This window comes from Enoplosus armatus, chromosome 9 (assembly GCF_043641665.1).
Source record: "Enoplosus armatus isolate fEnoArm2 chromosome 9, fEnoArm2.hap1, whole genome shotgun sequence".
Lineage (NCBI taxonomy): Eukaryota > Metazoa > Chordata > Actinopteri > Centrarchiformes > Enoplosidae > Enoplosus > Enoplosus armatus.
The window spans coordinates 9,984,665-9,999,138 of NC_092188.1; the positions used below are offsets into that span (position 1 = coordinate 9,984,665).

General features: G+C 41.6%; 1 protein-coding gene across 4 annotated transcripts; it reads right to left on the reverse strand.

Annotated features, from left to right (window-relative positions):
* Positions 1-6,907: 6,907 nt before the first annotated feature.
* Positions 6,908-13,314, reverse strand: casp2 (caspase 2, apoptosis-related cysteine peptidase). 4 transcript variants are annotated; one of them, XM_070912130.1, is made up of 12 exons: positions 13,186-13,314; positions 12,490-12,653; positions 11,610-11,780; positions 11,445-11,519; positions 10,776-10,845; positions 10,220-10,311; positions 9,776-9,958; positions 9,215-9,343; positions 9,024-9,114; positions 8,151-8,339; positions 7,318-7,427; positions 6,908-7,217 (listed from the first exon to the last, which is right to left on the reverse strand). In XM_070912130.1, the coding sequence occupies exons 2-12, from the start codon at positions 12,637-12,639 to the stop codon at positions 7,083-7,085; spliced, it is 1,395 nt and encodes a 464-aa protein (XP_070768231.1). In that variant the 5' UTR covers positions 12,640-12,653; positions 13,186-13,314; the 3' UTR covers positions 6,908-7,082. The 4 variants fall into 4 exon arrangements, with proteins under 4 accessions (XP_070768231.1, XP_070768230.1, XP_070768233.1 ...); XM_070912129.1 differs by having other exon boundaries at positions 8,139-8,339; XM_070912132.1 differs by lacking the exon at positions 11,445-11,519.
* Between the last annotated feature and the right edge of the window lie 1,160 nt (positions 13,315-14,474).

Consider the following 14,474-nt stretch of genomic DNA (forward strand, 5'->3'; position numbering starts at 1 on the left):
TTCAAACCAGGGATGATGTGATAGGCCTTTTTCACTGCAGATATTATAACTTCATAGCAGGGAAAGCACAGGTGTAACTGAAAACATGAATCACCGCTCTGTTCCATTTACGTGTCCCAGTAAGCAAAGTAAGTGAGCCTACATGCATAATTACCAGGGCCCGGAAACCTGCACACCAAAATGGAATGCAGCCATCATTAATGTGATTAATTTCACTGGCGTGTTTCCTGCTATGACATGACAAAATGTCTGAAAAGGGTTTATTACACAGTCAGCACCTTAAACCCCCCCATAATATCAGTTTTTAATCTTTACAATTGATTTACTACTTTTTGGATAAATCACAGTTTCGTGATGTGAAATTATGAATTTCAATGCAACACACAGACATTTTTCAGATATTTTAAAAACAAATTTAACACATTTATATCAGCTGAATTAAAGTTCAATATATTTTAAGTTTTTGAAAATAATTTGCAGTTCAATTTGTTGGCTAGAAATGGATCTAAACCACATTTAGAGGTCCACTTTGAACAGCCGCTGTGTCTTGTGTTCTGGGTCACGTTTCTTAAAACAAAGACAATCTTAGTCTGTTAATCTGTTAATATCACCTCAGCCTTGAGATGCCTTTGGGAAATGAAACCTTGGTTTATATTCAGTTTAGTATTTTGTTTGTTACAAATACACACTGATTTTTCTGTCCTTCGAGTTCACAAACAGATTTTCTTGTACTTTCTTTCCCAAGCCGTCTCACCTCCGACTGAACTCTTGTGTGCAGCCTTCTACCTTTCTCCCTCACTCTTCCCCCTGAAACTTTCCCTCTCACCACCCCTTGTCCCCATCCATCCAACCCCCACCCCTGAGGTGAAACCTTACTCGTGGATAAATTTAGCAGCAGTGTGACCCAATGTTCACTGACACACTTCTCCGCACCTCTTCCTCTCTCACGCTGTTTGTCTCTTTCGGCCCATCTCTCCCAGGAGGCCTGTTATACAGACAGATGGAGGGCTTTAACCTTTACACAAAAACAATGGCAAGTTATTGACGCTATTTCACGACAATAACATGGTGTTTCATCTTGTAACTACTGATGTGACCACTAATAGTTTAATTATTACATTATAGCCACCTCTGTAATTGAAAAGACACATCAAGTGACTGTGATATCATATGAAATTTAATGGCTTAATCGTCTACATCCCAGTCATTCCAGTCTGCGAGACATTTGGCAGGTGACCATTATCCCTTTTAGTAGCCAGTAACATTTGAGACTTATGAGATCCGTTTCACCGCTGTTGACATTCTCGCAGATTGAGACTTGTCTCCTCACACAGCCATTTTTAACAACATCCATCAAATAAATTGTAACACACAACCAGTTGTATCAAAGCAAGCACAAACATAGAGTGTGTGTATCTGTTCTCGCCACCCTGCAGGAGTGCGTTTGTCAGAGTGACACAAGTCCACAGAGGGTGCTTCCTCTTTGTTAAGGTCAAGGGTCAACGACAGCTGTGTGACTTGGAAGTAATTAACACAACTTTACAAACCAGCAAGCATTTATTTGGTCCAGGTCAAAAGACGTCTAGACGTCTAGGTTAAACCTGGGCTACATTTGGTTTCTCGCTTTATTTTACAGGTCTGTAATTTCCTAGAAATTTCTAATTAGAGGAAAAGAACATGTTTCTCACACACTGTCAACACTAAGTTAGAAGCTAAACAAAAGTCTGTCACCGAAATATTGTACCTCTGTACCAGATGCGCATCAGATAACACTTAGTTTGTACTAATTAAAGGGAAAATAGAGACAGTGTTCAATTGGTACACCTCCAATTAACTGATTACAATTAATTACGAGTGTAACAGTCTTTCAGCTGATCAGCTTAACATTAAAAAATGTCAAATTCAAAAAACAATTCAACACGTAGAGACTAAAGTTTTCTATAATAAATAAATAAATAATCCATCCATCCATTAGCTACACCAGCTTATCATTTGGAGGGTCGCAGGGTGAATTAATAATCAATTAGTAATAACTTGGGTTTAAATGGAGCTTTTCTTTCAAGGAAATGTCTTATTTTCTATATAATTAGTACCAAATGAGTTCTTGTCAGTAAACTATCTAGAAAATTAGAGAATTGTAAAATAAAGCATCCAACTTGTCCAATTTATTTTTTATTTTTACTTATATTTATTTAATTCTTATTTAATTTCTTTATCTAATTATTTATACAACCACATTTAATTGTGCAATCCAGTAATGTATAATGACAATAAAGCTGAACCTTAAAGGACTATATTTCAGTGTGAAGCAGGTCCTCACTATGAGTTGAAATAGTCATTTAAATGTAGTTGAGACAAGTTATATGTAACCTAAATATCTAAAACACTTTCACTTTTTAACCAAATTGAACCCAGTTTTAACCCCAACACTTACTCTATTGTGACCGCGCATCAGCATCAGTGCGCATCTGTGAAGATTTAGCCAGCTAAACCATCAACCTGAAAATATACGCTGCCACATCCTGCTGCTAATCAATAAACAAATTATATATTAAGATGATCTATTAACAGCTCCACACATGAACTCCTCAAATCCTTCCAGGCTCTAATTTCCTAACTAACACACACACACACACACACACACACACACACACACACACACACACACACACACACACACACACACACACACACAGCTTTCACACCTAAGAGATGTGAGACTTTGCAGGGAGACATTAAGCCTGTAAATAATGTGGTTAATTGAGATTCTTTATTTATATCTGACTTGTGGGCCACCGAGGGGCTCCACAAGGACCAAGAATTAGAGATTTGCCTCGGGCAATTGTCCATCATCTCAGAGGAGAAGAGGAAGAGGAGAACACTGTCACTGCTCCTCCTCACTTTGTCAATTAATCAGGCTGCTCTCACACATATATACACACCCCAGCTGCTCGAACCTCAGTCGCTCATGCATCGGTCATTCTTTTGTCTTATTCACATTCAGCTCTGCAGAAAAGTACCTTTAACAACCCTGGACGTAAACACAATGGCTGAAAAAAAACAATCTGATGCTGTGAGTCATGTATGTCCATACAGCAGGTGTGATTGGACGAAAACAGAAACAGACATGATGCTCCTGGGAGGAATGACCATCATTCTGGATAAGCATTTAAGCAGATGAACTGGAGGATATAGTGACATGACTTCATCTCAACACGTACATCTAACCTGTCTGCTCAGGTTTCCTGTATATAGGTATTTATATCCACCAACACATGAAAACAGCAATGACTTTACAAGGCCGCAGCTTGAGGAGGCGAACAGATAGAAGTAGATAGACGGGGCCGCAAAGAGGAATTGTACATTCACGGTCAAATGCAGGAGGTCAAGCAAGAGATTGGTATTTGAAATCAAAATACATAATAAAATCCTTGATTGTCGCAGGGGTGACTTTCCATTTATCGCCTTCACTCAGTGTTTCGTAGTGTGGGCGGTGTGAAACCGGCGGAGACTGCTAATGCGTTTGAGGGCTGTACAAGTAAACTTGACATTAAGTTGCAGAAATCTTGTTCAAGAAGTAAAGAGAACAGAGGAGGAGACAAAGAGAGCACTGCTGGTGGACAAGAAAGGATGCGGCAGATGAAAGCAAATGACCAGGAGGTAGTTGGTGATCAGGGGAAGTGAATGATGGTTGGAAAAGACTAAGTGACAGGTGGGTAGATGGAGAGATGAGGGAAAAGCAGGTGGAAATGAGGGGGAAAGGAAAAGACATTTGAAGAGACAGATAGGACGCCAGACAGGCAGGCAGGTAAAGAAAGATTTGTGAAGGACCTACCAGGGTCTGTTGGTATCTCAGAGCCTTCCTTTGCGACGCATCTGCAGCCATTGACACGCTGTCACTGATCCAAAAATAACCTTGCTGGACACCCCAGCATTTCCAATGCCTTGGGCAACACCATACACACACACACACACACACACACACACACAGGCTCGCTCTCTTTTATATATATATATATACACACGCACTTCAGACCAGGTCAAATAAACACACAAACATCTTCTAAAGTTTCTCACTCTCCTATAAACTCATTCTCACACACACTCGTTACATAGAGAAAATCAAAAAACGCAGATGACGTCCTTCCCGAATGCGGTCTTCTCCAGATGATCCAGAGGCTGCGAGCCATCCGGCCCCACTGCAGACCAGACAGACGCACGGACAGAAATCAGGCAGGCGGACAAAGCAGAGCAAAGCCATCTGATGAGGCAGTGAAGGACGTAGCGCTTTCCTTTATTAGAACTGCAGACACCTAATAACACACACACACACACGCACACACACACACAACTTGTTGCCCTTAGCAGCACCCTCCCTGCCAGACGGCCATTAGGTGTGTGTGTGTTTGGATGGACTGTTCCTGTTTGGACAGGGGGGGAGTGGGGTTTGGAAGGGCACCCCCCATAGGGCTGCCCCTGCAACGTGAGCAGGAAGGTGCACATGACACCCCTATGACAGCTCACACCTAGTCAGCCAATGATGCAAGGCAATCCCCATAACACTCACATGCTACAGCAGTCCTCTCTTAGGGGAAAAAAGATCACCCCAAAACTGCTTGTATGACCCACCGTAGAGCACGGTAAAGTGATCTCCATATTGCTTAACTTCTCTCAGAGTTAACACGGGTGGGGAGCTATGTGTATATGTGCTGCACATCATTCGCTAAAAGCTGAAAAGCTCACAGGCCTTCAGGGCAGAACACCCCTTCTCTGCATCCCCAGAGAGATAACATCCCACTCAGACAAGTTAATCTAAACGTCTCTAACTCGTCCTCTGGTTCCTCCTCTCAGGCTCATGAGACAGGGCGGCCATTATGACAACCACAAAGACACACACAGATCCCCCTTAACCCCGCCCTGCTTTGAGGTCCACACGCCAGCGCATAACAGCCTAATCTCACAGCTACACCGGAGGCCAGCGGGAAATGTGTTACTCTGACTGCCGGTGTATGTGTGTGTGTGTGTGTGTGTCAAGGGAGAATGACTGTGGACAGCTGGCTGGGCCTCTATCTGATACACTAAGAACATTATCACTGGGCGGTGGGCAGTGTGAGAGATACATACGTCCCAGTCACAGCAAGGAGAGACCTGAGCACAGCGGAATAGTGGGGAGTCAGTTATACTATACCTGAGAGCAGAGAGGACAGGCTGTACGCCGGGAACAACACACACAAACACAGCAACAAGGAGGATCAAATAAAGTGGAGTACATTCAAGCAGAAGCCTTGCACTCATGGTGCAGGATTCAGCTTAAACCATGCACACATGCAGAGTAAAATGCAGATACATTCATATGCAGCTGTAAGAAAAAAAACAAGTGTGTCTCGTTTAAAAACCATGGCCTGTTTATTGTATAGAACATTTGGCAGTCATTGGCGTTGACAGAAATAAAATCTCTCCCGGATCCCCACACTGCACCTCAGCAGAGCTTGGCAGCAAATATCAACCTTCAAAAAGTTCTTACCCTGCAGGAGAGTTACCCTTTTATACCACTCCAACGCTTTTCTTTTTTTAATTATATTTCCTAATTACAAAAACCAAAAGGATAAGAGGAGTGAGCACCTTCCAGACAAGGGTAAACTCTACCACAAGCACCTCAAACACAGCTTAAAAGCATCTTTGTTTACAGGTGGTTAACAATCAATACTGTTTCGACCATATATTGTTTTCTTCACTACAACACTGTTGTAACTAAACACACTCCGCCTGGTCAGGGCTTTTCTGGGAAACATCAATGCTCACACAGTCTTAAGAGAGGCGTGCCGAAGCAATACAATATACTGTGAAAGCTCCATGGTCATAAATTCATATATAGATCATCCTCACATGGCTCACAGGCTGCTGTAGAAAACTGCATATTGTTTATGGAAGACATAAGAAATACATGCTTTTTACATGCTTATTTTACTGTATCAGATACAGTAAAAATACCACAAACTGTAGGGAGATGAACTAAATGTGCAGCTTCCACATGGGGAGGAACACTATTAGGCGTCAGAGTTAGCGTAAAGGTCAGAGTTCATACTGTAGGTGTATGACCCCACAAGTAGCACCACATTCCCCTGGCAGCCCACCACCACGACAGGGACAGATATACAGTAACATAGCTGATATGAAGTGAAATTTAAGGTTAAAAAGCTGAATGGTCCTGATTGAACTTCTGCAAACACAAGCGAAAAAGTAAATGACTGAAACACATCTTGTTTTGAAGCTGCCCTGTAGTTGTTTTTCCTCTCCATGAGGCAAACTATGTGAAACAAAATGTGGACTTCTCTATGAGAGCGGGTTAAAACCTGCTGCAAAGACGTCGCCATTTAATCATCACTGTAGCTAACTGTGACTAATACAAAAGCTGTCTGCAATCATGGCGGTAAAGATAACTTTGAACTGCAGGAGATATGAAAAATATTGATGAAAGACAGATGGTGACATGCATTTGTCTCTGCTGTGCTGCCCCCTGCCTGTCACTATACTAAAAACAAGAAATGGTCTGAACTTGTAACAAACATTATATACAAATAAAAGAGAATGGGCTTAAAATCCTTATAAAAACAATTTCATACAAAATAAAGCCACAAAAATAGATCTGTGTAGAAAATACATTTTAAAAAGACAGTGAAACCTCAAAAGTAGCTGTGCAGTAAGAAAACAAAAAAAATACGCTTCTGTCTTTGACTAAAAAGGATTAACATCTAAACCCTCTAACTGGCATCGACACAGATACACAAGTAAATTCTATGTTAATACATTGCCCATTTCAGAGTACATGTAGATTAACATAAGCTTGCTCCTTTTTCATTTCCAAGATTTGCGCGAATGTTTGCACGCTGTGCTGTGGGTTTGAGGAGGCAGTATTTACACAGAAAACATGAATGAATAAATCCTCAGTTTGGATGTGAAGTTATAACAGGGGAATGTGTGAGTGTGTGGCAGTAATTAACAGTTGTGTGTCCTCATTGAGAGGCTTCAATGCAAGGAATGGTCTGTGTGTGTTAATCTGTGCATGTGACTATATTTGCTTATCAATACTGGGGCTGGTACTTGGGGAAAAGGTAGAGGTCTTTGCACAATGAGCTGGTGAACTCCGACATCTCTTTGCAGCGATGGTGGGCGGTGCCAGGAGCGTAACCCTCCCGCTCCTTAATACGCCCATTGACCTAGAGACAGAGAAATAATGACAGGAAGATTACAGTAATGTCTTAAAGCATATTTTACACTGTGAATGCAGTATATGAAAGTATAACACTTTATGTTCACCTGCACCATGATGTCTGCAAGATGTGTGTCTCTGGCATGGAGGCGGAGTGATGTGTTAAGTTCCTGGATGAACCAGGATCCTCTCTTGGTGTTCCGCATGGCTGCTGTACCTGGAGGAGGAAGAGATCAAACAATAAAGGCTTAATACACTGATATGAGATGCAAGGAGTCAGAGCTGAGGCGGTGTCTGGTACTTACATAACTGGAAACAGAAACTGCAAGTCATGAAACAATGTTAACCTCTAAAACTGTGATAACTGTCAGGAAAAAGTAGTTTCAGCTAACTCAGACTGAAATGGGTGAAGGCAGAGCTCAAAGGAAACTGGAGATTCGGCTGCGTTATGCGAGTAGCAGCCAATATATCCTTTGAATCGCTAGCCTCAAGGTTAATCGGACTCTGCGCAGCTCCCTCTGAAGCTAAAAAAGGTTTCATACAATTGTTTTCTTGTATGCAGTAGAACTCCCCAAGACCTGTGAACAGACTTCGATGAGTTCCCCTTTAAAGCCACCAATATGATTCATATTGGTTTTGTTCCAGTTAGTTCTTGTGAAGGTTGCATGCATTACTGGTAGAAAACCAGGGCACATTAAGCCACGGTTGGGTACAGGTGCAGGACAAAGTGAGCAGAGGAAACTGACAGGTAGTCCACACACTGATTTGTTTTTGCTGGTTGAAATGTTGCTACCTCTCTTTTCTTTGCATGGATTGCTGCACATATCTACTGCCTCATTAAAGTTCCCACAAATTGCTGTTTGTTTGTTTTTTACACTTCAGTTAAATAACACATTTCATTAATAAGTAGCAAAAAGGACAAACTTACAAATTCTCTGACCTTTGAGAGATGCGAAGCCACAGATCATGTCAGACCGCTGGGGCAGTTTAATCCTGGGCTGACCCATGTCCCCTCTCTGTCTGGAGTTTGCATCTCCCTGTCCTTCCCTACCAGCATCCCGCTGCTCACAGCTTGGTGAGCAGGTCCTCGCTGGCCCATCTATCTGCTCCACTCCACAGTCCATCTCCTCTGAAGCCAAGACAGTTTCAAGTTAACATCAAACAACAGTCGTCTTAATAACTCGTGCAAAAAGCAAGTCCTTGAGCCCTGTTTCAGTATTGAGATGCTTTTTCTCAGACTATACACAACAGTAAGACTACAGTAAAAAATAACTTGTCTATTTCTCCAAATGATTCCTGTAAACTTTCTTAATTTTGGAAACCAAACTGTTAAACTACATATTTTTAACTGGATTTGATATTCCTGTGGCGAACCACATCTAATGGCCTTTCAAGCAGCACACCTGTGGTGGGCTCTGTGGTGGAGCAAGGGAGTTTGTGACAGTAATTAGGGTTTCTCCTGAGGGGTCTGAGAGTTTGTCAGGGGCGTCATCAGCCATGTAGCCAGACCACAACCTCCATCACAGATACAGAATAATTAGCTGGGAGCCTTGTTAAATCACAGATTAATTACATCTTTATGGACTATTGTATTGTATTAGGTTTGAGTCTACAACAGAACATTTCAATTTGACATATTATGACACCATCCACAGCATCTGGAACTGTGCGGCTGATGGATAGCTGTGAAACTGTCACCTGTTTGCACACAGGCTAACGTGAGTAGCCTACTGAGGTTAGATGTATGGGTAGGTTATACATATAGGTAAAATGAATGATAGAGAGGCGTACAGAATAAGACAGGGAGCCGTACCTCCTCTGCAGGCCTGGATGAAAAACAACTTCGGCTTATTCTGCAGCAGGGGACAGTGTGCATTGTCAAAGGCCTCAAACACCCAGTCCAGCTGAAATGGACCAAGTGACACACATGCTACATGTTAAATATCTGTTAAAGGGGTTGCATCTTTACACACATCAACACAGAAAACTGTCAAACAAACACACCTGCAGGAGCTGGCCGTCTGTGCCATATATTGCTCCTTCCACTCCATGGGAGAGCAGACACACCACACAGCTGTCCATTGTCCGGTGTTCTGGTCGTCGGCTAAATTTCTCAATGCATGTCCTCATGCTCTACACAAAGAAAAAGAAATCGGGAAAACATTAACACAGCGTGTATCCAAGGCTTTCCAAGTTTTTGTTTGCAAGCAGCTTTTTTAAGGTATTCCCCCTCCCACAGCCAATACCCATGCTTTGCAAAGTGTCTTGAGACACTCACGACCAACATGCTTACTCATACCAAGTTTCTTAGAATAAGCTAAATGATGTAAAGTGTGTTTGCTTTGTGATAACAGCAGCACTGAAAATGGGATCCAAGCTAAAGAAACCTGTCAAACAAATCTTACATGAGTGCCTTTTCTACAAGCACTGGCGTGGTGACTTTCTCAAATGACTCAAGGTTGTTACCTTCTCTTTTACAACTTCCCCTTTTCTAGCTTTGCCAAGATTGTGTTTCAAATAACATCCTGTAAAAACATAGTGAGCCTGCGTCTGTGTGTGTGTCACCTGAGCAGTGAGATCTCTGTTGACTGTAACCAGGTAGTCCAGCTCTGTGAAGACCTTCCTGAGGACCTCGTCATCCACCTCACCTCCCTTCCTAGGGTCAAGGTCAGGCGCAGCACAAGGATCAAAGGTCACGTTACTGATCACCAAAGCAAAACCACGAGGGGATGAATTCATTCTGTAAGACTGGAGTGTAGGAAGTGAGAGAGAAAAACAAAAAAAGCATGGTAAGGAAATAGAAAGGGCAAGAATGGATCAACGAGTCCGAAATGACCAGCTTTAATACCATGCTTGTATACATTACATTAAACTATTATTACTTTTATAAATTAATACAACTTACAATCACTACATTTTATGCAAAAAAATCGACTCATATCCAGATAGGTGATGTGACACTTGGGTCACAGCATGCTACTGCAAACTTGGTGAAGAGAAGTATTTTACCTGCTGGCAGTGAGAGAGGTAAAAGTCAGGAGTGCAGGGGAGCACGGGAGTGTTGATGGGACTATCTGCATCCAGACTAAACTCCATGGACTCTGCCGCACACACAAACACAGACACACACACAATCACATTGTTAAAACAGTGCTTTGTTGTTAAAGTGCTGAAAGTTTTCACATCATTGTGTGCTCCTGCCAGCAGTTGTGTGATAACAAACTTTGTACTACAACTCTGTGAATGAGTCACTCTTGGGGCGTGGCGCCTGTAGGTACAGGTACAAATGCTAGAGGAACCACCCTCCTACACTTCTCTCAGTGATAACATTATACAACAAAAAGGTTCACACAGACTAAATTCTCTCATGCTGCTTCTAGCCACAAAATGTTTCTGTGTTGAAGTATTTTCAATTACCCCTCTATTTAAACTGGACAACGGATAAACCCTTTTCTCCAGACAACACCCCCTTGTCTCCACGGACACAGAAAAATATTGACAACAACAATGGAGACAGAGACACCTATTTTATCCTGAAAACAGGCCACACTGCAATGCTACTCACCATGTGTCCTTGCTCTCTTGGCAGCAATTCCCTCTTGGGTGGGAAGCGGAAGAGATGAGTCCATAAACCTCTGAAATTCAAAACCACGCACAAATTATTAATGACAAAACATCAGGTGCTTAACACAAACAAAAGAAGACAGATAATGAAGGATTTTGATCTTTGCTGTGGCAGCGGCTGTTGCTTGTTGTGGGAATGTGACAACCACAATCATAACTTAACTATGAGGAAATCTCCTGCCTGCTGTCTGACTACCTCAGCAGGCCATCTGGTTGTCAAACATAAGATGGATGTGGTTTGTGATTCTCACATCTGTCTGCTTATCTCTTCCTCTTTTCTTCGTCCTCTGTCTCTCTGCCTTCCTGTCTTCCTCCCTGACTGGGACAAACCGTCTCAATGATGACTCTGAATGCAGGCAGCTATCTGACGCTTGGGCTGGATATGACGAGGTGCTGCTCACCTCACTCTTTTCTTCTCTGTCTACTGAAGATGTCTGCAGAGGACCATGTAACTGGAGAATACTTTTATCAGAGATGTGTAACTTTTTCTCTGAACTGTGAGCTGGCAATTACAAAACCTGACATTAGCTTTTGTTCTGTCTAAGTCTTGTGATAAAACAGTGATAATGACTACAGTAATCCTGGTACAGAGATTAGAAACTCTGCTCACCTTTCTCTTACTTCCTGTTGACTGCATGACTAGTCGCCCTGCCTCTACCTCTGGCTCTTCTTCAGGCTGAATACTCTGTGAGCAGAAATGCACTAATTCTGGTAAGAATCTGCAGCATATACTGTAGTTTTGAGTTGTGTGTGTGGTGATGAAATGCACACTTACCTCTACATGTGTCTCTTTGCCGTCTTTTTCTGGTGATTGTGTGAGCAGGTCACACAGGTGCTGCTGCTCAGTTTCTCGCAGAGCTGAGCAGAAGCTGCTAAATGCTCTGGGCCCTCGCTTTGGTAAGAGTAGTAGTAAGCGCCAGCTGCGCTTCTGAGATGTTTGCTCAGCCTAGATTAGAGATCAGATCAGTAAAATAAAGGTCATTGACAAAAATTAAATATAGTAGTACATTTGATTAAAAATCTTCACACCACTAATAGCCTGACATTTTGTTTTCCAACCTTGCCCACTGTTGATTCTCTACAGTTGAGTGTCACCAAGATTAAACAATAAAATAGCACGCACTCAGCCTGACACTGGTTGTTTGGGCATCTGAGGTTTTAACCCAGTGGTCCCCAACCTATTTGGCTAGTGACCCCTCAAATTAAGCAATGTCTACTTGTGACCGCTCATAAAAAGGGTTATGTCTTTAGTGTGGACATGAATGGTAAGCAGCTCAGCCAAAGAGTGATTTTGTTTAATTTAAAACATGTTTAAATGCCTACAGAAGTGAAAGAATCCAGTATGTCACAATAATAATACATAATAATAATCCCTGTAATCATTTTTTGACCCCATAGATCTATCATTGGACCTCTTAGGGATTTGCCTCAGGTTTGGGAAACACAGGTTTAGCACTTGGGCCTAAACTTGACTGTAACCTTTACCAAAGTTTCTGGCAGCCAAGCAACAACCCACTGACATCAATTTAAGCAGGTGTATCTAACATTCAATGTGTAGGTGGCTGAGCACCTGCTGACAGTCACCTGAAATACATTTTTGTTGACAGTCAGAGTGGTTATTACCTGAGGGTCCTAAATGAAATGCGTTCACATACCATGATGCCCTCTGCCATACTCTCGGTTAGGATGTCGTCTGCCTGCAAGGACTGAATGAGCAGCTCGTCCACCACCAGCTGTTTGCAGAGAATAGCAGAGCGTCTCCGAAGAGCCCGACTGTCCCGCTCCAGCATGCCACACTCCAACATTTTGCCCCAACACACTGGGTATAGGACAGGTAAGAAGACACATGAACCTCCACAACAATAAAACGGAAGTTAAACCTCAGTATAACGAATCGACAGGCAATGTCAACAACTCCAGCGTGTCACTACAAGAAGTACAGTGCGGCATTTTTAATGTATTGCTTCAAATAGCAACAAGACAGCATCGTTGTACCCTTCACTGCTGCTCTCTCAATCGGATACGTCGCATTAAAGTATAACCACAAAATACTTACGAATCACAGATATCATGTAATAATATACTTGTTAAGCAATCAACAATAAAACCAACAATGCTAGCTGAACAATGCAGAGTAACAGCTAACTAATGAGTTTGCGAAGACAGCAACTAAGCTAAATGTATAGCTTTATATTATCATATTAACAAAACGTCACGATGCAAGCGACTGTAGTTTAATTATATGTACAGTTAAACGTTGAGGGCTAATTACTAATGCTAACTAGCTAGCTAGCTTACTTCGCAGTGCCCCTTTTCTTCTTGCATTAAAGTAAGCGAAATGTAGTCCAAACCTTTTTCTTACCGTTCCTCTGCTTCTGCAACCGAATACCAAACCGTCCCGAAAAAAATATCGACGCGTTTCACACTACTGCACATAAATTAACAACATCCCGTCCTCACTCCACAAACCAACTTCCGCGGGGTATCCAGTCCTGCAATGAGAGTGGGCGGGGCTACAAACGTCATTGTTTTGAATTCTGACCAATGAGAGCGAAATACATTTTGAGAGGCGTTTCAAGTCTCCAATCACCTAGTCGCTTACAGACTGGTTCCACTCAATGTGAAACTACTGTAACATAGAGTATTCAAGGGCGTTTTGAATTTGAATCTGTTTTCTGTAAATAAGTAGCCAATTGATAAGGAGCGCTTTGAAGATAGGCGTAAACAGTTCACTAATAGAAATCAATTTAACTCGAGGGGGATGGACTATTATTAGCCGAAAATAAAGGAATGGAGTAGGATTCAAAATAAACTGACTTCCAAACATTATAATAGGCATGATCATAGCTCAAGATCACACAAACATTTAATTAAGATATGTAATTAACACTGATGGAATTTAACATGACATTTTACTGTCTCCTGTGGAAATTAACATGTGAAATGACCAAAAACAAGTATCCTCCAACCATATAAATACGGACAAAATTATAGGAAATGGAAACCAAAAGAAAACCAAAGGGTAAAGCAAAGGAAAAAGTAGAAAAAGGGGAATTTAGAACAAAAAACCCATAGATGGAAAGTGATGACAAACAAATTAAATGCCATCTTTATTTGAGACATTTTCACATTGACATCTTATCAAAAATAAGTTTGGTTACAAGCTACAACTTGTATCCAACTTCCTAATTCTGAGTTATATCCATCACCTCAAATATTATTCATCTTGACCAATAATATACTGTATTAAACTTCTCAGATGGTTTCACTTGAAAATCTGCTTGAGGCTCAAAAAGCTACAATTATCCAATGCTTCACAAAAATGCACAGATCTGAGAGAAGTCAAAAATACCAATACAAATTTGTGTAGCAGAACTTTGTTTTTTCTTCTTCTCTGGCCCATTAATCATCTCACCACCCTTTAGATTTATCTGGTGACCCTTTTAGGTTGGGAACCACTGAACTAAACCATCTAACTGTGTACAAAGCAAAAATAGCTCCGCCTCAACAAACTACAACAGCAAAACACTACTTACACATTAATGTATCTGTAATAGTATCGTAATAATATAATATATAATAAAATAACATTCATGTGGGACAGAACAAGTACTTTTACTTTGATCCTAAGTACATTACG

Excerpts from the sequence above, each read along its gene's own strand:
- casp2 (XM_070912129.1), bottom strand. The coding sequence starts at position 12,639 with ATGTTGGAGTGTGGCATGCTGGAGCGGGACAGTCGGGCTCTTCGGAGA. Across the intron at positions 11,781-12,489 it reads GTATGGCAGAGGGCATCATG|GCTGAGCAAACATCTCAGAA; the intron begins GTATGTGAACGC and ends TCTCTAATCTAG. Across the intron at positions 8,340-9,023 it reads CATCCAGGCCTGCAGAGGAG|AGGAGATGGACTGTGGAGTG; the intron begins GTACGGCTCCCT and ends TCTTGGCTTCAG.